The sequence below is a fragment of the Pelobates fuscus genome, chromosome 8 (genome assembly GCF_036172605.1).
Source record: "Pelobates fuscus isolate aPelFus1 chromosome 8, aPelFus1.pri, whole genome shotgun sequence".
Lineage (NCBI taxonomy): Eukaryota > Metazoa > Chordata > Amphibia > Anura > Pelobatidae > Pelobates > Pelobates fuscus.
Genome location: NC_086324.1, coordinates 122,059,750 through 122,081,505, shown reverse-complemented (window position 1 = coordinate 122,081,505; position 21,756 = coordinate 122,059,750). Strand labels below are relative to the sequence as shown.

The window sequence follows — 21,756 nt, the reverse complement described above, 5'->3', positions numbered from 1 at the left end:
ATCCCCTGCTGATTTTGAACGTTTGTCCACCGACAAAGAAATTATCAGACTATCATTTTAATGGTATGACAGAATAACAAAAAAAACAAAACAGAAAAACGCATGTCAAAAAAGTTATAAACTGATTTGCATGTCAATTAGTGAAATACGTATTTGCTCCGCTATCAATCAGCAAGATTTCTGGCTCCCAGGTGTCTTTTATACAGGTAACAAGCTGAGATTAGGAGCACTCTCTTAAAGGAAGTGCTCCTAATCTCAGATCGTTACCTGTATAAAAAGACACCTGTCCACAGAAGCAATCAATCAATCGGAAGTACAAAGAGCTGTCCAAGGATGTCAGCGACAAGATTTTAGACCTACACAATGGGCTACAAGACCATCGCCAGGTAGCTTGTTGAGAAGATGACAACAGTTGGTGCGATTATTCGCAAATGGAAGAAACACAAAATAACTGTCAGTCTCCCTTGGTCTGGTGCTCCATGCAAGATCTCACCTCGAGGAGTTCCAATGATTATGAGAACAGTGAGGAATCAGCCCAGAACTACAAGGGAGGATCTTGTTAATGATCTCAAGGCAGCTGGGACCATAGTCACCAATAAAACAATTGTTAACACACTACGCGGTGAAGGACTGAAATCCTGCAGCACCCGCAAGGTCCCCCTGCTCAAGAAATAACATGTATAGGCCCGTCTAAAGTTTGCCAATGAACATCTGAATGGTTCAGAGGAGAACTGGGTGAAAGTGTTGTGGTCAGATGAGACCAAAATCGAACTCTTTGGCATCAACTCAACTCGCCGTGTTTAGAGGAGGAGGAATGCTGCCTATGACCCCAAGAACACCATCCCCACAGTCAAACATGGAGGTGGAAACATTATGCTTTGGGGTGTTTTTTTGCCAAGGGGACAGGACAACTGCACCGCATCAAAGGGACAGTGGAAGCTGCCATGTACCGTCAAATCTTCGGTAAGAACCTCCTACCCTCCCCCAGGGCATTGAAAATGGGTTGTGGATGGCTATTCAAATATAGAAAGTAATCCAGGCACTCCAGAGTATCCAAAATAAGGCAGTTTATTCAACCCACGATCCAATAAACAAGCTCCACAATTTTACAATGACCCAAAACACACAGCCAAGACAACAAAGGAGTAGCTCAAGAAGAAACACATTAAGGTTCTGGAGTGGCCTAGCCAGTCTCAAGACCTTAATCCCCTTGAAAATCTGTGCAGGGAGCTCAAGGTTTCAAGTTGCCAAATGTCACCCTTGAAACCTTAAAGGACCATTATAGGCACCTAGACCACTTCAGCTTAATGAAGTGGTCTGGATGCCAGGTCCATCTAGGATTAACCCTTTCTGCTGTAAACATAGCAGTTTCAGAGAAACTGCTGTGTTTACAAATGGGTTAATCCAGCCTCTAGTGGCGGTCTAATTGACAGCCGCTAGAGGCTCTTCCGCCTGTGAGAAGACGCCAGCGTCCATAGGAAAGCATTGAGTATGCTTTCCTATGGACTGGCTGAATGCGCGCGTGGAGAAAGGAGGAGGAGAGTCCCCGGCACTGGAAAAAAAGTAAGGGGTTAATCCCTTCCTCACCCTAGAGCCTGGCGGGAGGGGGCCCCAGGGACCCTATAGAGTCAGGAAAATTAGTATGTTTTCCTGGCACTTTAGTGGTCCTTTAAGACTTGGAGAGGATCTGCAAAAAAAAGTGGGACAAAAATCCCTCCTGAGATGTGTGCAAACCTGGTGGGCAACTACAAGAAACGTCTGACCTCTGTGATTGCCAACAACGGTTTTGCCACCAAGTACTAAGTTGAAGGGGTCAAATACGTATGTCACTCATTGACATGCAAATCAATTTACCAGTATAACTTTTTTGACATGCGTTTTTCTGGGGGTGTTTTTTCTTATTCTGTCTCTCACTGTTAAAATACACCTCCCAATAAAATTCTAGACTGATCATTTCTTTGTCAGTGTGCAAACATTCAAAATCAGCAGGGGGATCAAATATTTTCTTCCCTCACTGAAATTATTAGTTTTCTTTATATTGTTTGTTTTAGTTTGAAAAAAGCAATTTTGCTGCAAAAGAATTGCCAAGCATTTTTAGCACTGCTTAGTAATTAATAAATTTTTCTTTATGTGCACTTATATTATATATATATATATAATATATATTATATTTCTTTATGTGCATAGCATAGCATTTAATTTTTTTCCCCACATATTTACTGTTGGAGAGTTTATTACATACACCCTTTTAATGTATTTTATACGTTTGTAGTCAGTAAGTTCTTTTGGTTACTGTGCATTGCTAAAAGTATTCTCGAGTTATACATTTATATTCCCACCTTTCTCTTGTCCTCTCTGGGCTTCCTTGCCTTCATAATTATGGTGGCAGATGAGTTTCATACACATTATCACAAAGTTACTCATTTTGGGGTGAGGCATGAACAAGCAATGTATACCTTAAATGGTACAGAGTTAAAGGGTTACTTCAAGAATCTAAACCAAGATAGTGGTTATGATGTGAGGAGTATTCTGTCTCCATTCCCCAGTAATGTGGCAAACTCTTTTTCAAAAGTTTGCTTTCTTACCTGGGTACCCTGTGAGCTCCGATGGACCTCTCATGGCTTTTGACAGGCATCCGGATTCTGCAGAGGTCTGATGCCAATCCCTTTGGCCATTCATAAGCTGAGAGCAATAGATGATCACTTTCAGCTAATGCATGCCACTGTATGCTGTCAGGGTATTTATATCGGCAGACATTTGTGCTATGATAGAAATACAAAGTGTATATTCTGAAGTCATTGTTGAACAGACCAGACTCCATTTTGTTATTCTCAAGTTAACAAAGAGACACAAAATTTCTATCCTTTCTCTTTGACTGACTGCTTTGCCCAAGCTGAATGGAATGTGTATATAAACAACAAATAGATAAGACATTGAGAACTGGGGATGGACAGACTGTATAAATTCTATTCCCAGACTTAGGTGACAGAGAGGATTAAATAATTAAATTTTACTTTCGATATTGTACAACGTCCCATTATAGTTTAAGGTGAAACTTAGTTCACAAACTATCAATTTTAGGAATTATAGCAGAATTTGCAGACGCATAGTCTGGACAAAACTGAGAAAAACCCTGTGATCTGACAGATAAAATAAGTTATTGGATACATAAAGATAACGTAAATGACGTCAAAAATAGCCACCAGGAAAAGTTAACTCTTTCCTGGATAGGTATGTGTAGTGGAACAAGGCTGCCCTCTTGAGTTCGAATATTAAATTGGTTACCTAGAAGGGAACCACACCCCACATTTGTGATTGGCTATCACTTAGAGGAATTTCCCCTTTAAAAAGTTAAGACAAGGGAAGAGAGGGAGATTCGGAGATTCAGAAAGATTCAAAGATTGAAGAGAGAGACATTACGACACTCTGGGGATTCAGAGAGATCCAGGCAGAATCGGGCGACCAGAGTAACCAAGAAACTCTCACACTCCATGCAGAGAAAGAGATCTATGACATTTAGCTACCTGAGGATATCTGATGAGAAAATATCTACTTGACTGGTAAATATACAGACATTTAATTAATTAATTAAAATTAATTAAAATTAATAGCATGATATATGACTGGATAAATCATATTTGATTTCATATTTAGAAATCGTAATTATTAAAGAATATATATATGGTTATAGCATCCCATCTGCAGCTGGGATTAATATAGCCATTAATGTATTTGTGTGATTAATATCACGTTAGCATATCATGACCATTTATCCAGCTGTATTGATTGGCTCTAAAATAAGATAAAATATCTGTTTAGACAAATTAATTAAAATATCAGCTTATAGAACATAGTAGATTTTCTCATTGGATGCAAGGAAATGTTGAAATGGTTTATGACTGGTTAAATGTTATTTATTAAAATTACATAGGAGTAGATCTTAACTACTTAGGAGGTCTAACCAGCATTGAAAGGGTTACTTCTGCCAGAAAGTTTTACTGCAGCTCTAAGGAATGCTTAAAACTTTGTTTCCTTAGCTGTAAAGAAAGGGTCGTAAATCGGTCTTGACAGCTAATGGAGTCTATGCTGTACTAACCAGGAAGTTAATTGCCTATTGTATTGCATATTGTTTTTATACTGCATATTAATTATTATTGCCATATTGTATTACATATTCATGTTATACTAGAATTCCATTGATTATTATCATGCATGTTACTCATCATTATTATTTAAATTGTTAAGAAATAAATATCTATTTTTATAACAATTTGTGATTTTTAATTACCGGTATATGGTTATACATTTCACTTAACACGATAACGATTAAGGATCTGAGAATTGAAATCGTGGGCAATTCTCTCTGTTTACAATTATTATCCCATAAATATCCCCACAATGCATGGAAATATGCACCGAATAGATATTAGCCAGCCAGGCAACTCTTATTCCAGGCTGGCAAGTGACACCCCAAATGACTCTCCTGGAGGTGGTCATGGAGTTTGGAGTAATCCTTTAAGGAAGCAATCAGGCACCGGTCTGAAGTATTTTAACTAAAACACTCATAAATGGTTCAACCCCTTAAGGTTAGTAAAAAGCACAGATATAGAATTTTCAGTCCAAAGTGTTTGTTTCATCAGATTTTGTACATTTGTTAGACAATATTTAGATACTTTTTGTAAAAACAGAATATTCAAGGAGAAAACCATTAAGATCCAAGAAGACCTTTGACCGTCCCTTTGAAGTAAAGATTATTTGTTTTCCCATTTTGTTACAAAATACAAAATCATTTCAAATTGAGTTTCTGATTTTTGATCCATGAATATCACACGAGTGAAAGACTGAACTTTATTTATTTTTACAGTCTAGTAACCTCCCTCGGAGGTTTTGGTGTAAAGATCAAGTCCCTGCAGTCTCACTTTTCAGTTCTCTGTCATTTAAATTTAAAATCACTTTTGGTTCACTTTATTCAGCCATAGCCACACCTACTCTGCTGTAACTCACAAAAGGTTTTATTTCCAGGCAGATCTTATAGCGCAATGTGTTTAATTTGGAATTGTGTATCTTCTGCTCTGTTAATTGAACTTTAATCACACAGGAGGCTGTTGCATGCTCTACAGGCTACTAATGACATAAGGCAAACTAATGACATAAGAGACACACTGTACAATAAGATAAGCTAAAAACATATTATACATAAATTGTCTGATAACTAGTATAAGTCACAGACAGGAGAGATGTGGCTTGGGCTGCATAAACTAAGTGATTTGACTCAGGGGTCAAGTCCTGGGGAATAAAGTGTGGGAACTCTCCCAAGACTCCCTCTCCCCCCCCCCCCCCCCCAAAAAAAAAATACACTTGTGTATTCGTGTATATACACACACGCGTGCACACACAGAGACACACATATACATATACGCCTGCACACACACACTCAGACACACGCACATACACTCACACACACACATACATTCACAGAGACACACACACATACATTCACAGACACATACACTCAGACACACACACATACATTCACACACACACACATTCAGACACACATACATTCACAGACACACACACATTCACAGACACACACATTCACAGACACACACATACATTCACAGTCACAGACACACACACACATACATTCACAGACACACACACATATACATTCACAAACACACACACATATACATTCACAGACACACAGATACTCAGACACTCACACACACATACAGAAATTGTTAGTTTTTTTAACTAAAAAATGTCCACCCAGCCTCCCTACCTGGAGAGCTGGCGTGGACGTGTTCCTGGGGTCCAGTGGGGCAGGCGTCTGTCTTCATATCACACGCGGCGAGGGAGCTGTGTCCTCTCTGCTCCCTCGCGCCGCGCAGGCTGTATGCTGATGCTGGGAGCTGGAATATGATGTCATATTCCGGCTCCCAGCATCAGCAAATGGCGCGGCGAGAGGGAGCAGAGAGGACACAGCTCCCTCGCCGCGTGTGACAAAGAGAGAGCCACCCGCCGGGGGCAGGGGGGGGTCCAGCAGGTGACCATTAGGCCACCTCTTGGGCCCCCCCCCATGACAGGGGGAACACGGGGGGGCATTTGGGAGCGGCATGAGTCCTGCAGCAACAGCAGGAACGGCGTTCCTGCTCAAAAGAAAGTGCAGGAACGACGTTCCCACGCGTTCCTGCAGTACTCGAGCCCTGATTTGACTCCTAAATGGCATCAGGAGGGGAAATTCCACCAATTGTAACTAGAAATCACCACTGTTTTGTTTCCTTCTGTTTGATATTTTTTTTCTTCTTATCAAATAATATTCCATTAACAGATACTTTTCTTGTTTTGCAAAAAATAGTGTCCCTATATATACAAACACACACACACACAAACACATTAGTTTACACAAGCTTACATTGATAGCAATCTACTTTTTAATATCACAAAAAAAAAAACTTACATGATAACATCTGGATAATGCCCGATAACACAAATCGTTCTCCTTGTTTAAGACGGAAAAGCTGAAATGCGAAACAAACAAGTCCAAAACAACACAGAATAGTAGATAGGATCATTGTAGCCTGGATAGTCTGGATAGCTTGAAAATCTGTGGAAACAAATGTCAGTATACGAATTAACAAATTGTAAGCCCCAATAGTTCAGTTCCTTATTGTTAATCGTGGAGGTCATCCAACTATTGATCCAACACTATATACACTGCACATTACCATAAAACCTTGATACACATATTGCATGTTACTGTAAAGCTCTGTAATATTCATATACATTTTACTTTATTGAGAAGCTCTTATAACTACATACAGGCAGTGCGCACTTCTGGAATATCTGCTATATCCTCACATTGAAAAATGAATGTTTGTGCTGTAACATTTATTGCCCATCACAAGGAGTTCTGTTGTGTAAGTCTTTCCCATCGTTTCTACTTGCTTGAGATAATGGTAGTGCCATGGTAGATGGCATATAGATACCATTTAAGAAAGACAAATTGTGATATGTCCAATTGTGATATGCCTTTTTGTATGTATACAATAAACAAAAAAACATGTATAGGCCCTTACCCATTCAACACCAAACTGAGCCACCAAAAGAACTGGATTAAACCTAACCAAGTATGTGGCCAGCTGCAGAGAGATGTGGCAACAGTGCAGACCACACACGGTTAGATACCAAAGCCAATTCCAAGTGAAAGACAACAAAAAGAAGTAGTTCCACTCCTGATATGCTTAATTGTGTTATCAATATTGTGTTTTTGAGTGTGGGAATACATTTGGAATAGTTTCATCTGAGGTATTTTAATTGAAGGGACTATTAATTGCCTAACCCCAATTTAATTGTGTTTTTAAATTTTTTTAGCTGTATCGCTTTGGGCCATATTTTGTTTCTAGTCCCTCTATGTAATACTTCCTTTTAGAGAGTCTGGGTTTAGGAGGTTTTTATATTTTTAAGTTTTGTGCAGTCTGTTGGCTCTGAGCTTTAGGCTATTTTGTTCCTTATTTTTAGGGGGTTAGGAAGGATCGGTTGCTGAGATTTTCCTCTAAGTTATGGCGTTATTTGGCACGAAAGGCGGTAGCGCTTCTTCTTTATGCCCCTTCCCCTGAACATTGTGTTTGGGTGAAATATTGTTTTCTGAATAAAGAATATTAGCATATATGATTGAGTACAGTACTTCTATCCAGTAGTAAGAAAAGTTTTGTCTCTTTATTTTTGCTCTCATTTTGCACGGTTAGTTCCTTAGCAGATACTGGTTAATTAATTATTAGTTGTATATCTATACTCACAGTTGGTTTTGCTTCCAATGTCCGTACAATTATTTGCAGTTGTGGTATTCATACATGTTTGCCAGATGTCAAGAGAGAAATCAGTTCCTACCCACCAAGCCTGCAAAGCATAGGTATTTGTATTAAAAAAAAAAAAAACACTTCTAAAATGGCTGTGGACAAGGCAACATTAACAGCATAATATAACATCCACTGTATAAACCAAACATATCTTTAACATAGGAGACAGCTCTCTAAAGTGTTGCTTTACTTAAAGGTAAATAAATATCAATAAAAAGGGACTTTAGTGACACAAAACATATATATTACAGTTATTAGGCTAGTTGAAGGAGCAGACTCTCAATATAATTGCCATACTAATTATTCCGTAGTTATAGATGAGTCATTTCAGTGGCAACTAACTTTCCATGTATCAGAATTACCGATGTCATAAGTGAAATAGCCACAAGTGTATCAAAATAACCATGAAATATTTTTAGGTTTCTGCTCCTCAAGAGTAGTGGCTAAAAGCACAGACCATTTAAAGGGGACATAGACTAAATCCAGACATAGGACACAATGTACTAGAGGGGACAAGCACATCAATGCTTTATTACAATGCTAAAAATTTTGCTCAGCAATATATTCAATAGATATTTTCCCCACATTTTGGAGATGTTAAGTGTTAAATTGGATATCTGCCCCATTTCAATTTTCACACTAGATTTGCAGATTGAACCTATGTCTTATTTTGAAACATTTTAGAAGATCAATTCAAATTAGTCCATGACTTCCTTACATTTATAAAGCATTTATGAGCATTTTTTTTGAGTGTTGCTATCTTATATGCATTCATGTAATTCCTGTAAGATAGATCCATCACTTTTCTAGGAGATCTACTATATGGAAAGACTGTAGATAAGACTATCTAGAAAATAGCAGATGGTAAGGAGGTGCTCTCCCACAAGGCAGAGGATCCAAAGAAGTATTTTTGTAAGAGCAGATCTACTCCTGATCTACTCATTGGTCATGTCAAACTTCTACATCATTCATAGCCATAATAGGAGGAGTTAGGAGCAGATGCAAATCATACTGAGGGTGCACACGCCATGGCAGATTGGGTTGAAGGAAGTTCTATTTCACATTAGTCCACTGAAGTCAATAGTTCGTGGCTTCAAAAAGTGTTAAAGTCAAAACAAATAAATTACAATAAATCCTGTTTTAAAGAATTTGACAAAGGCAAAGGTCAAAGGTAGGTGAAAGGATCAATCAATATCTACAGCAATAAAAAAAAATATGTAGTCAGTGGCTTCCATTTGACTGGTCATTCATGAGGGATATTGGTGAATAAGTAATGCCTATTCCTATGTCCCAATTTATCCAGAACACTACAAATTTATGAGAGTATTTTCAAAGATTTTGGTGACTCTAGAAGCCTTTATAAAATACATAAGCATATATATATTTTTTTTTTTATTAACTGGACAATGTATTAATCATAGCTCCAGAATTCAGAACATAAAGGATGAATACAATCAAGGTCATTGAGATCCTAAAAAACATGCATAACTAGTAACCAAAGAGAAGAGCAACCGTCCTCTCCACAGAATTTGTGACAGATATAATGGTTATTTAATGACTGGTCAGTTATAAACAAACAGTTATACAGGAGGTGCAAGTTGAACAAGATAATTAGAGTAATTGCTTCTCTACATACCTCCAGTGCCTTACAGTTGTCCATCGCTACCTGCCTCATAATTTATACCTCATGACCCTCTGGGCACAAACACTACAGATGTCCATCCGCAGTAAAGTGGTTCTCTAGACAAGTGTTAAATGTACTACAAAGGGGATTCAGAATTGTTCATTTTTCTTCTTTTTCTATATACATTTATCATAGGGAGGTTAGGCTCTCTAGGCTGAGGAAGCCAAGCAAATAACCATTTTGAGAAAAACACAAGAACTACCAACTTGTAATAACATAATTTTAAAGTCAAATAATTGTATGAGCTAAGCTACACTCTCAGACCAAAGACTTAAATTCCTGTGCCTTACCTGGCTTTCTTTAAATTTTTCCCCCAACCCCCTTTAATTCCCCCTCAACCCTACACCTCCTCTGATGGACCTCCACAAAGAATTAGTCTATTGTAGGTTCAGTAGATCCCAGTTAAGAATTGCACTAGAAGTAGCGTATAGAATTGATCACACGGCCGCCAACCAAATAAGACTCCATGACCAACATCATAAGTCGAATAGTTATTTCCATTCCTGTTATTTGATATTTCGCTTACCTAATTTTCTTTGTTCTAATTCTTTGTTCTAATAATATGAACCATTGTTCTCTAATTATATTGTACTGCAAATGTATATGTTGAATACCCAAAATGGGCCATTTGGCAACACCAACGTTGTTTTGAGCTAAATTGTTTCACTGTGTCATGCTTGCGATCCAAGCTCAGAACTTTGTACTACATTTTGCTTTATAACTTAAAGAATATAAAAAAATAAAAAAAATAAAACCAGATGTCATATAAACATGAATTTACTGAAACACAATAGTGATACTGTAGCGTTAGGAATATATATCTGTATTTCAAACGCTACAGTCTTAGTTTCCCTAGTTAGTTTCTGGGATCCCATGTCTGCAACTTCAAAACAAAATAAAACTTAAAAAAGAAAATGAAAAAAAAATTCTGGTGCCTAGTCTTCCTTGGCGCTGCTGCAAAGGCGAGTAGTCTTACCAGAGGAGGATCAGACCACTAGGCAAACGTGACCTCAGTGTGGGTATTAGCTATTTTCTTTTAACTTTTGATAAGTGCGTGCTCAGACCAAAAACAGTTCTTAAAACTTTTTGGTTGGAGTAACCCTTTAGCAAGATTTGCAGTGCACACTGGATATGCATTGATCACTTACATTATCTATGGTTGCAATGAACAGCAATGCTATTGAAGTTATGTGAAAGATGACAATGAATGCAAGGACGGCCAACATGTTGAACTTTTGTTTTTTAGCAGGTCAAGAGGAAACTGCAAAGGAAAAATGAAAAAAATAATGTTAGAACATTTGGGAATTATATATCAGTAAAAAAGACATTATTAGAAAAGACACAAACCTGTTGTCAAGCAGTTTAGAGGCTAGCTGATTAAATGATAGCAAATGACACTCTAGGTCAATGAGTTAGACATCAGGAGATCTAACGGAAGCGCCAACTTAGCAGCTTCTTTGTCAGTAGTGTAGGCCGTGAGTGGTGTCCAGCTGATCTCAGGTAAGGAGTCAAACCATTCTAAAACAGTTTAACTACTTACAATTGTGTTGGGTGGCGTCAGGGCACCTTACCTCGCACCATAACCACTACAGCAAAATTTAATGATTACGGTGCTTGTAGTAGACCTTTAATTTTACATTACGAATACATGTATGCAGCATTGATAGATTATAATATGCAGCATCTATGGATCTTAAAATGAAATATAACACAGAATTAGGCACCACAAGTAACATTCAGGAGGGCAATACTTTCTGGATCTTGGGACTTCTCCATACTTGCTCATAAGTTTGTTACCCAATGTTTTAAGAGAAAGCATTTGAGTATTCTAGAATGGTCAGAATTTCCCCAAGGGTTAACTGAACCTCATATTCTTTGCTCACTGGTGCATCATTGAATACTTAAAGGACCACTATAGTGCCAGGAAAACATTCGTTTTCCTGGCACTATAGTGCCCTGAGGGTGCCCCCACCCTCAGGGCCCCCCTCCCGCCGGGCTCTAGGGGGTGGAAGGGGTTAAATATTCCAGCGTCGGGCGGGAAACTCTCCTCCTCCTTGTCATCATCGGCTGAATGTGCATGCGCGCACGCACGCACATTCAGCCAGTCCATAGGAAAGCATTCTCAATGCTTTCCTATGGACGCTGGCGTCTTCTCACTATGAAAATCACAGTGAGAAGCGCGGAAGCGCCTCTTGCGGCTGTCAATGAGACAGCCACTAGAGGCTGGATTAACCCTATTATAAACATAGCAGTTTCTCTAAAACTGCTATGTTTATAGAAGAAAGGGTTAATCCTAGCTGGACCTGGCACCCAGACCACTTCATTAAAATGAAGTGGTCTGGGTGCCTATAGTGGTCCTTTAATTGTGTCAGGTTGATATAATTGAAAATTACCTATTTCAACCTTGCTATCTGTTTGTGTAATTGCTCAGTTATTGCCTTACTGTATGTGACATTGTTCCTTTACAGCCTAAATTCCTGTGGACACAAAGTAAGTAACCTGTCTGAGTACTTTTCTCATCATTGGCCACCAGACCACAAAACATATATCTGTTTCATATTACAATGTATTATTACAAATATTATCTTTTGATAGGTTTCAAAACACAGGACAAGGATTAGTTTTCTGGAAAGTTGTTATTCCAGGCTAACCATGACAGCATATTAGTGGACAGGACTTCTGTAGGCACTTTGATAACTGCATTTATTTGAAGCTGCTTAAGTGCCTGCAGTCCTGCTCACAAGTCCTACACAGCAAAACTCTGTAGTACACGAATTAGAAGGTTTGGAAATGCATATTCAAGGCTCCTCTCCAAGCCCACTGGGTATGAGAGCTGTGAATCATATTTCCCGGCTCTCATACTGTAACATACTGTGACAATTCACTGAATCTCTATGGCAGAATCGTAGACACATCCCACAACCCAAGGAGGAGGTCACCTTAGCATGTTTTCTGTCATGTCAGACCATACACTTCCAGGAATTACCTCCAAATAGAGGTCTGGAACATATCTGTTTTAGAAAAACAGTTCACATCAGTTCCAGTACAAGCTGGAAATAAAAGACGATTCAAAGAGTTATCACAGAGGTCCCCATCAAAGACCATTTCAAAAGGTTCCTGGCTCCAAAAACCATCCAAACCCAAAACACATTCTAGATCTAAAGACAATTCATGTATTTCTAAGGAGGAAATCATTCAAGGTGCAATCACTACCCACTAACAGAATGTGCTTCACATAGGAAACTGGCTAACTAAAAGATCTAAAAGATGCCAACTAGATCCTGATCCATCAGAAATATATGAAGGTTCTCTAAAGCCAAGTTTTAGGAAATAATTACCAATTCAAAGGTCTTTCTTTTGTGCTAAGCTTAGTCCCCAGAAGCTTTTCCAAAGTTCTCATCTAGCTTATAGCCGTCCTCTGAAAATTATATTATTACGTTTTCCAAAAGGAAAAAATAATTAATCAAGACCAAGAAAGAAGAATCTCTTTTTCATTTCCCAGTAACATCATAAAACATAAGGATACTTTTATGACACCCAATTCCACTATAGGGCTTATCATAGGGCTTATGTGAGGAGTGCTTAAAGATTTTTCTTTAGCCGATTTTGATATAGATTCAGATTGGAATCAGGATATCTGATTACCACAAGAACTCAGACTGAACCTGAGCCGAATAGAAGAGAAATTCTACAAAGGTTTTCCCCTAAAAGAACCAGAATGGCTTTGCATTACTATAAATGCCAGTTCAAGTGAATGGGGAGCCCACTTCAGGGAACTGGCGACACAAAGGGAACTGGCGACACAAAGGGAATGGCTCCATCCAAGCCTTCTAGAATTGATGGCAGTATACAAAGTCCTGCTGAGTTATGTATTATTCACCTAAAGAAGGTGAGGAATATATACATATAAGGCAGCAACCCGGTATTTTCCTTTGACTTTCATCAAAGATTATAAGATGCATGTATACAGTTTTTCTGCTCCAAATTTTGGCAGAGGAGTTTAAATGGATGTTACCACAATGAATACATTTGTGTGATCAATATCATTGTATCACAGCAGCCATCTTGATTTGGTATCACCTTGCTTTAAACAACTGTGGTACACCTAGCTGCCAAAAGGTGTGCCAAATGTTGCATTGTTGTGGCAGAATGTTTTAGAGAAGATGAGGTTTGAATAATTCAATATTGCTGTAGAACTATAATCAAGATATGTGACCTCTTATAAATTTGCTTAAAATGCAGGAGGCTGGCAAATTTCTCCATTAACCCTTTCAGTGCAAGGTATGTGCACAACATAAAGGTGCATCTTTGGTGCTTAAAGGGTTAATGACCATATGTTCCTCACCTATGTTAATAGCAAAGAGAAAAGAGACTGAAAGATACCACATTCTGTTCCTGGTATTGGCTGTTGCTGAGGGCCATGTTAGCAGAGACTATTTTAGAGTACACCCTGCAGCATGCTTTCTTATTCATTAAGATTTGACTATATTTCCCTTCTTCCAATGCTGTAAGTCTTCAGTAAAGGAAAGGGAGTCTCTGGCATTGCAGGACATAAAGACCATGTGGCTGGTAAAGAGATTGTTTGCTCTTCCCGAACTAATTCTGTGTTTCAAGTTTGTGCACATGGCAACCTGGTTTTGTTAAGCCTGTTGGCATACACGTCTGGATATTAGCAGAGGAACAGTTTCAGCAACATTAAGTGTTCTTCAGCAAATAGGCATTGTTAGCAGCAGTTAAGCACAACCACCGCAAGACGTGGACGAATCCAGGATCTGATACTAACACTCGGCCAAACTCTCTAAGTGGTTTTATACTTGTTTAATGAGCAGCTGCACCTACTTGTTAAACCAACAAGGCTAGATCCAGGGTGTAACCCTTCTATAACCAGCAGCCCTTAAAGCTGTCTAACATGACACAGCTGTAAGACAGGCTAGTAAAGTTACACCTAGGATTTAACCCAGTTGCAACCAGTAACTCTCTTTCCAGTTTTAAACGCCACAAAAAAACATTTAAGAATACTTAATGCAATTAACAGCAACATTTAACATCTTTCATATCTTGTTTATTCTAGTAGCAGTGATACATTGATCAAAACCATTTCAAAACCAGTTTCATGAGACAGATCACAACCTAGCATGAATCTTACTATTAAGATTTAACGTTTGCAGTTTAACCCCTTCATGACAAGAATTTTAATAAATTACATAACATCAAGATATACACATCGAAGGTCACTGGACAATCAAGTGGACAATTTCAAATAAAGTCCAGCCACACAAGACATTGACTAAAACAGCTTTTAGTCGGAACAAGCCATAGGAAGTCTCTACTTCATCCAGGAGATTTTTTTAAAGTCAAACAAAAGGACAATTTAGTGGAACGGTCATTGTTTTGCACAAACTGAGAGCAAACTAAAAAAATAACTATGGAGTGTGCCATTATAAAAAATGTTTTAAAAACGTACCTTTTATATAAATTTGTAATTGTCCAGGCACACCTAGAGTATGCCAAAAGTAATACTTTACTCAAGAGAGTAGAAGTGAAGATTGCAAGCTGCCCAGCTATGCACCATTAGATAAATGTGCAGCAGTCGGGCAGGCAAAAGCGATCTTGGGTGATCTAGACTGGTATTGACCCAAGATCACAAAATAGCAGGAGAAGGAAAGAAGCTAAATAAGAAAAGTAAATAAGGAAACGTAAGCAGAGATGGTTAAAGAGAAACATAAAATAAAAGTACCTAGCACTTTAAAAAAAAAAGAAGGGAATTCTGATCAGTGATAGTTGTCTATTAGGTTTCTTAACCCCTTAAGGACCAAACTTCTGGAATAAAAGGGAATCATGACATGTCACACATGTCATGTGTCCTTAAGGGGTTAAAAGTAAATTCTCCAAACACCATAACTACTGCAGCATGCTAAGCAAGTGAACAGCATCCAGCGGACCCCAGGACGGTAGCGTTGTGTGGTTTTGATGACGCTTGTAGTGTTCCTTTTTTGAACCATTGACAATGGTCTGCAATGCATGTAATCCATACTTTAGTTCTCATCAGATGTGATTTCAGTTGTTTAAATTTGTAAATGTTAGAAAATATGAATTCTTTCCAATCTAGATGTTACACAAATACTAAGCATCTCACTAGTAATCTTCTAAATGCATGGAAGGCTACATTTCAATTAATCTAATTTTTTATCCTTCCTTTACAAATGTGAATACTTGATCAATAATAGTAATAACAAAGTATTTAACCAGAAAAGGTACATTCAGATTACTCGGGTTCCCAAGAACATCCTGGGGATTTTACTTTTGCCCAACATCCCTAGGATGTTACTATTACACAATTTAATGGTACTTGACAAACCAATAAATTGTGTAACGGATCGACGGACACCCCGACTAGGTACCTCCGTTGAAGGATGCTCCTAGCGTTTCCTGAGGACTCCAAGCACTGCAGCAGACACCATAACCACCGTAGACTCCTCCAGAGAGCAAAAAAGGAACCAAATCTTACAAAAGCTTAGCAGTGATTTAGCAAGGGAGTATGACAAGCATAGCAATCCCTTGTAGCAGATTCCCCCAATAAGAGACGGCACTCCAAATTGAGGGTGAAGTAGAACTCTGGTTTAATGAAATACACTCTGCTTTTATGCAATTCTCCCCTGCAAGGGAGACGCCCACATACAATTATACATTACCCAATCACACAATGGTTACATCCCACAGATTCCCTCCCCTTAGCCTGAGAGGTAACCCAATTATCCGTACAATTTAAACATACTTTTTACCAAACTTTCATAACTCTAAAACCATACATCCAATATTAATAACAGTTACATATTATTAATCAGCACATTCCAAATACAAACATACCCAAAAATCAAAAAGGGTAATAGGCGCTCACTATAGAAACCAGGCAGCAGTATACAGGACAAGGATTCCCCAACCTTGTGAGTGAAATAGTGGAAAGAGAGAGGGCGTATACCGCGCTTATAGTATTACAAATAAAATATACAAAAATACATACATATATTCTTGAGTATTTCGATTAGTCGTGACCTCAAAGGGAAATACAAATAGAAAAATAATAATAGCGCAATACAGCAAATATATTTATAGAGATAAATGATAAGAAACTAAGTACAGTCCACTCACATGAAGTAGAGCTATAACAGAGCTCTACTGTAAAAGCGCTTGGACGGTACAATCCCCGTCTTGGGATTCGTGGTGGTTGCCGCAGATGTATTCAAAGGTGCCAAATATGGAGTTGGTATAAAAAGAAAAAATAGCAGCAATATGGTGAAGTAAGTCCAAGTGGTAGAATAAAATAGTAAAAAGTAATGTACTTACACTTTCTAGAGCATGTAACCTGCTCTAGTGTGAACAGCTTGGGTGGTATGATCCCCACCAAGGATATACAGGATACCAGGAAATGAAGATAATAAAAAAGTAACTTAAAAGTATACTTTAATGTAAACAGACTAGACAATGAATATTAAAATATAGATATAAAATATAATATATAAAATATAGTCCCACTTAACGCGTTTCGCCTGATAGGCTTCTTCAGAAGTGTGGTGTAGAGTTCAAACAGTCCGTTTATATATCTTCTTTGATGATTAGATGAATTCCTGGTGAGATGACTTCCGGGTTTCGGCTTTGTGATGGTGCGCATGCGTCAGACCGGAAATGGCGCGACACCCGTGTCGCACCGGAAGTGATGCGTTGTTGTGATGTAGGCCGGAAATGGCCGCGGCATGTCCATAAGGGAAGGGGTAGCGTGCCGACGTGACACTCGTGGAACGCACGCACACCCAGGGAGTGGTGTGCGTCGCGTTCCAGACGTCACTCCTAAGTCCAATCTTAAAGGGAGTATCGGCTGTAATGACCGGGTAATGGCGTGGCGGCCATATTGGATAAGGGCAATAGTCCATAAATATATGAAAAAAACACATAGATAATACATGATAAATAACACAAGCAATGATTAAAGGGAAAGTTGATGTTCTGTTAATGTATAATCAGAATAAAAAACAGAATAAAAGGGCAACTTTACTAAATGGCTAAAAACTCTAAGGTGAATATAGTGACAGTAGCTTTGCAAGCATAATTAGCAGAGTACAGATATTGCAAATAGGTGCACCTAATTGGTGGAGTATACTTTGAGAGAGGGTGGACAAATAATAATTATAGCGCATGGCTTAAATATTGGAGTATGGATAAAAAGGGGTACTTAGTAAAAATCTGATATGAAAAAGAGGGAAGATAAAAATTTAACCATAAGGAATCTATAAAATATGGAGTGACTGACTAAACTTTAAAAATACTTATAAAAAAATATAAAATATTATAAAAAATTAAAAAGGTCGAAGTCCACATTTAACCCCTTGGGGTGTAGGGTATCTAGTTGATATACCCATTGCATTTCTGTTTGTCCAATCTTTCTTATAATATCTCCTCCTCTCCAGTGGTTTTTCACTATTTTAATACCAATAAAAGTAAGGTGCTTAGGATCATTGTTGTGCATGCAGAAGTGTGCTGGTATTGAATGGTTTTGTACACCTTTTTCTATATTTCTGCAATGTTCTGCAATTCTGGTTTTCAGTGGTCTGATCGTTCTGCCCACATATTGAAGGCCACATGAACATTCTAATAGATAAATCACGTTTTTACTGTTGCATGAAATGACATCTTTAATATTATATATTTTATTTGTATTATTTGATTTAAACTCAGTAATGGTTCTTTTAGTAGTTTTTGTTTTCTTACATGCCATGCAGCAATTACATTTATAAAAACCCTTTTTGTCCATAAAATTGTTTATCTTATTGGGACTCTTTTTTGTAAAAATTTTTGTCAAATGCATTTTAAGGTTAGGAGCTCCTCTGAATATTATTTTTGGTTTATCAGGGATTAATTTACCTAAAATTTCGTCTTCCTTCAATAGGTGCCAGTGTTTCATTAAGATTTTCTTTAATTGTCTGTTTTTGTTATTGTAATCTAATACGATTGGTAGGGTAAAATCACAATTGTTCTGATTGGCTGGGGTTTTAACCTTATGTATAAGTTGGTTCCTATTGGTTGTGGTAATTTGGTTAATAGTTGCATCAATGTGGTTACCATTATAGCCTTTTTGTATAAAACTTTTTTTCAATGTATTTGCTTGCTCTAAAAACACAGAATTATCTGAACAATTTCTTTTTAGGCGCATCATTTGGCTTTTGGGTATGTTGTCCAGCCATATTTTATTGTGACAACTTTCAGTGCTTATATAGTTATTAACATTTACATCTTTAAAGTGTGTCTTTGTTTGTATTTGATTATCTTTAATGTATATATTTAGATCTAAATAGGTCACTGCAGTACTACTAAAATCAGCTGTTAAAACTATTCCTTCTTCATTTATGTTTAAAAAAGAGATAAAATCCTTGGCCGAACTCATAGAGCCTTTCCAGATGAAAAAGAGGTCATCTATATAACGAGAGTAGGATACCAGGCTTTCCACCCAGTCATGCCCCCTCCACACGGCTCGGTCCTCCCATTCCGCCATATAGAGGTTGGCATAACTGGGTGCAAACCTGGTACCCATAGCTGTGCCGGTTTTCTGTAGGAAGAAACTATCTTTGAACCAGAAATAATTATATTTTAAAATTAGATCTATGCCTTCAATAATAAAATCAGTATGTTCTTGAGGCATAGAGTCATCTCGTTCTAGAACAGATCTAATTGCTTGGCATCCCTTATTGTGCTGAATGATCGTGTATAGTGACTGGACATCACACGTAATGAGTATATAATCATTGTTCCAGGTAATGGTTTCCAATTTTTTCAAAAGATCTATTGTGTCTTTTAAGTAAGATTTTGTTTTTTTAACGTACGGCTGCAACATTATGTCAATATACTCAGATAGGTTAGAGAGAAGGGATCCTATTCCTGACACAATAGGGCGTCCAGGTGGGTTATTTAAACATTTATGAATTTTTGGTAAAAAGTATATCACTGGGGTTTTGGGGAATAGTATTTTTATATAGTTATACTCCTTCTCGTTTAAAATTCCAATTTCCTTACCTCTATTTAAATAGTCGTAAAATTTTAATTTTATGTCTCCTATTGGGTCACTGTCCAATTTAATGTAAGTATTAGAGTCATTGAGCTGTCTATAAGCTTCTGTTTCGTATTTATCTTTAGATAAGATGACGAGGCCTCCGCCTTTATCGGCTGGCTTGATTACTATTGAAGTATCGTCATATAGTTCTTTTAGTATTTTTATTTCTTTTCTACTCATATTTGGTCTATCTTTTATTTTTCTAGTGTCTAGGATTTTTAAGTCCTTGACTACTTTCTTTTCGAATATATCTAAAGCACTCGATTTGAAATGTGCCGGGTAGAAGGTGGATTTGTTTTTTAATTCACTATCTTTATAAACTTTTGGATTTGTATTCGCTGTATTAGCTGATAGGTTGGTTTTGCTTTTATCAACAAAAAAGCGTTTTAAGGTCGCATTCCTAACGAATTTATTTACGTCAATGTAGGCTAGGAAGGAATTGTATGACTTTGTAGGGGCAAACTTTAAGCCTCGTTTTAAAATGTTTGTTTCTGTTGTGTTAAGAATTTTATCAGATAGATTAAATATACCAGTAGGTGTCTCCTGTGTTTTTTGAACTAGAAGCTCTCTAGTCTTCCTTTTTTGGTGTCTTCTACCTGATCTCCTCCCTCTAAGCATCTTTTGCGATTTTTTATAGGTGAGATATTGAGTTGGTGAGTTTGTCTCTCTCTGTTGGAGGGGATCTCTAAAAAAGATGTCTCATCAAATTGGTCACAAAAAGATAAGACATGATATTTATTGTTCTTAGTTAAGTCTTGTGGTGATGGTGGTTTGTTTTCGTCTAATCTCTTGTAGGTTTTTTTGGGGATTTCCCAAGAGTACTTTCTATTTCTTAATTTATGCTTGGGGGAGTCTGGCACAAATGTGTATCTGTGAGTTTTAGGTCTAACAACAAGGGGTGATTCTTGAGCAACGTGGTGGGTGTGATATTTGTGTTTGGTACGATCTTCGTTTATTTCTAAATCGTGTGAGTTGGAGGATTTGTAGTGGAAACGAGTGTTCGGATAGTGAGTATTCTGTTGATATCTAGTATTAAATTTATCATATCCTTTGTTGTGTCTCTCATATTTTGTGTTGTGCCTTGGGGATCTATCCGGTGATTTGTGACGATTATTGTGAACATATTTCTTTTCGTGAAATTCTTTACTTTGTAACCTTTTGTGTCTAAATTGATGACCTCCTTGTGTATTTGGGTTGTAGTTAGTTCCCCCATTTTTCCATCGGTTTTGGATATTTGGTTTTTTTATATTGTATGTACGAACTTGTTTTTGGGCATAATCGTATTTGTCTCGGTTATATTTTTGAATTTTTATTTTCTTTGTATCGATTTCAATTTTTTCTACAGTTTTTTTTATTTTTTGGGATGCATTATAGTACTCTTCGGTGTCCCCAAAAGGGATAAGTTGCTCCCGCAATGTATTAATTTTTTTATCTATTGTAGATAGCTTCTCGTTCTTAACTTTAATGAGACTTTTCATTAGTCCGAATGTACAATATTCTAGATGGTTATACCATTCTTCCATAAATTTTTCATTTTCAGTATCTGAGGTGGGCATTTTAAACAACCTGAGACCTCTAGGGGTTATTTTCTCCTCTACATATTTAGTATGTTTTGCAATCTCCCACCTTAATTTCATTTCTTTTGTTAGAGAGAATTCTAATTCTTTTAGTAATTCTGGTAGATTATCGAAGACAATTAAGGGCTCATTGGTATTCATTTCTTCTAATTCATTAAAAACATCATTGATGTTAATGGTATAATTGTCTCGATATTCGAAAAGAGACATACATATAGTATGTCTCTTTTCGAATATCGAGACAATTATACCATTAACATCAATGATGTTTTTAATGAATTAGAAGAAATGAATACCAATGAGCCCTTAATTGTCTTCGATAATCTACCAGAATTACTAAAAGAATTAGAATTCTCTCTAACAAAAGAAATGAAATTAAGGTGGGAGATTGCAACACTAACTAAATATGTAGAGGAGAAAATAACCCCTAGAGGTCTCAGGTTGTTTAAAATGCCCACCTCAGATACTGAAAATGAAAAATTTATGGAAGAATGGTATAACCATCTAGAATATTGTACATTCGGACTAATGAAA

At 37.4% G+C, this 21,756-nt stretch overlaps 1 protein-coding gene across 1 annotated transcript in view; it reads right to left on the bottom strand.

The window, feature by feature from the left end:
• Positions 1-21,756, bottom strand: part of EMP2 (epithelial membrane protein 2) — a 50,260-nt gene that overhangs the window by 3,246 nt on the left and 25,258 nt on the right. Inside the window, exons 2-4 of the mRNA XM_063428835.1 lie at positions 10,695-10,807; positions 7,803-7,902; positions 6,464-6,610 (exon numbers count right to left, since the gene is read on the bottom strand). Of these exons, the coding sequence (XP_063284905.1) occupies positions 6,464-6,610; positions 7,803-7,902; positions 10,695-10,772 (325 nt within the window). The 5' untranslated portion in view covers positions 10,773-10,807. The remainder of the gene's footprint in view (positions 1-6,463; positions 6,611-7,802; positions 7,903-10,694; positions 10,808-21,756) is intronic.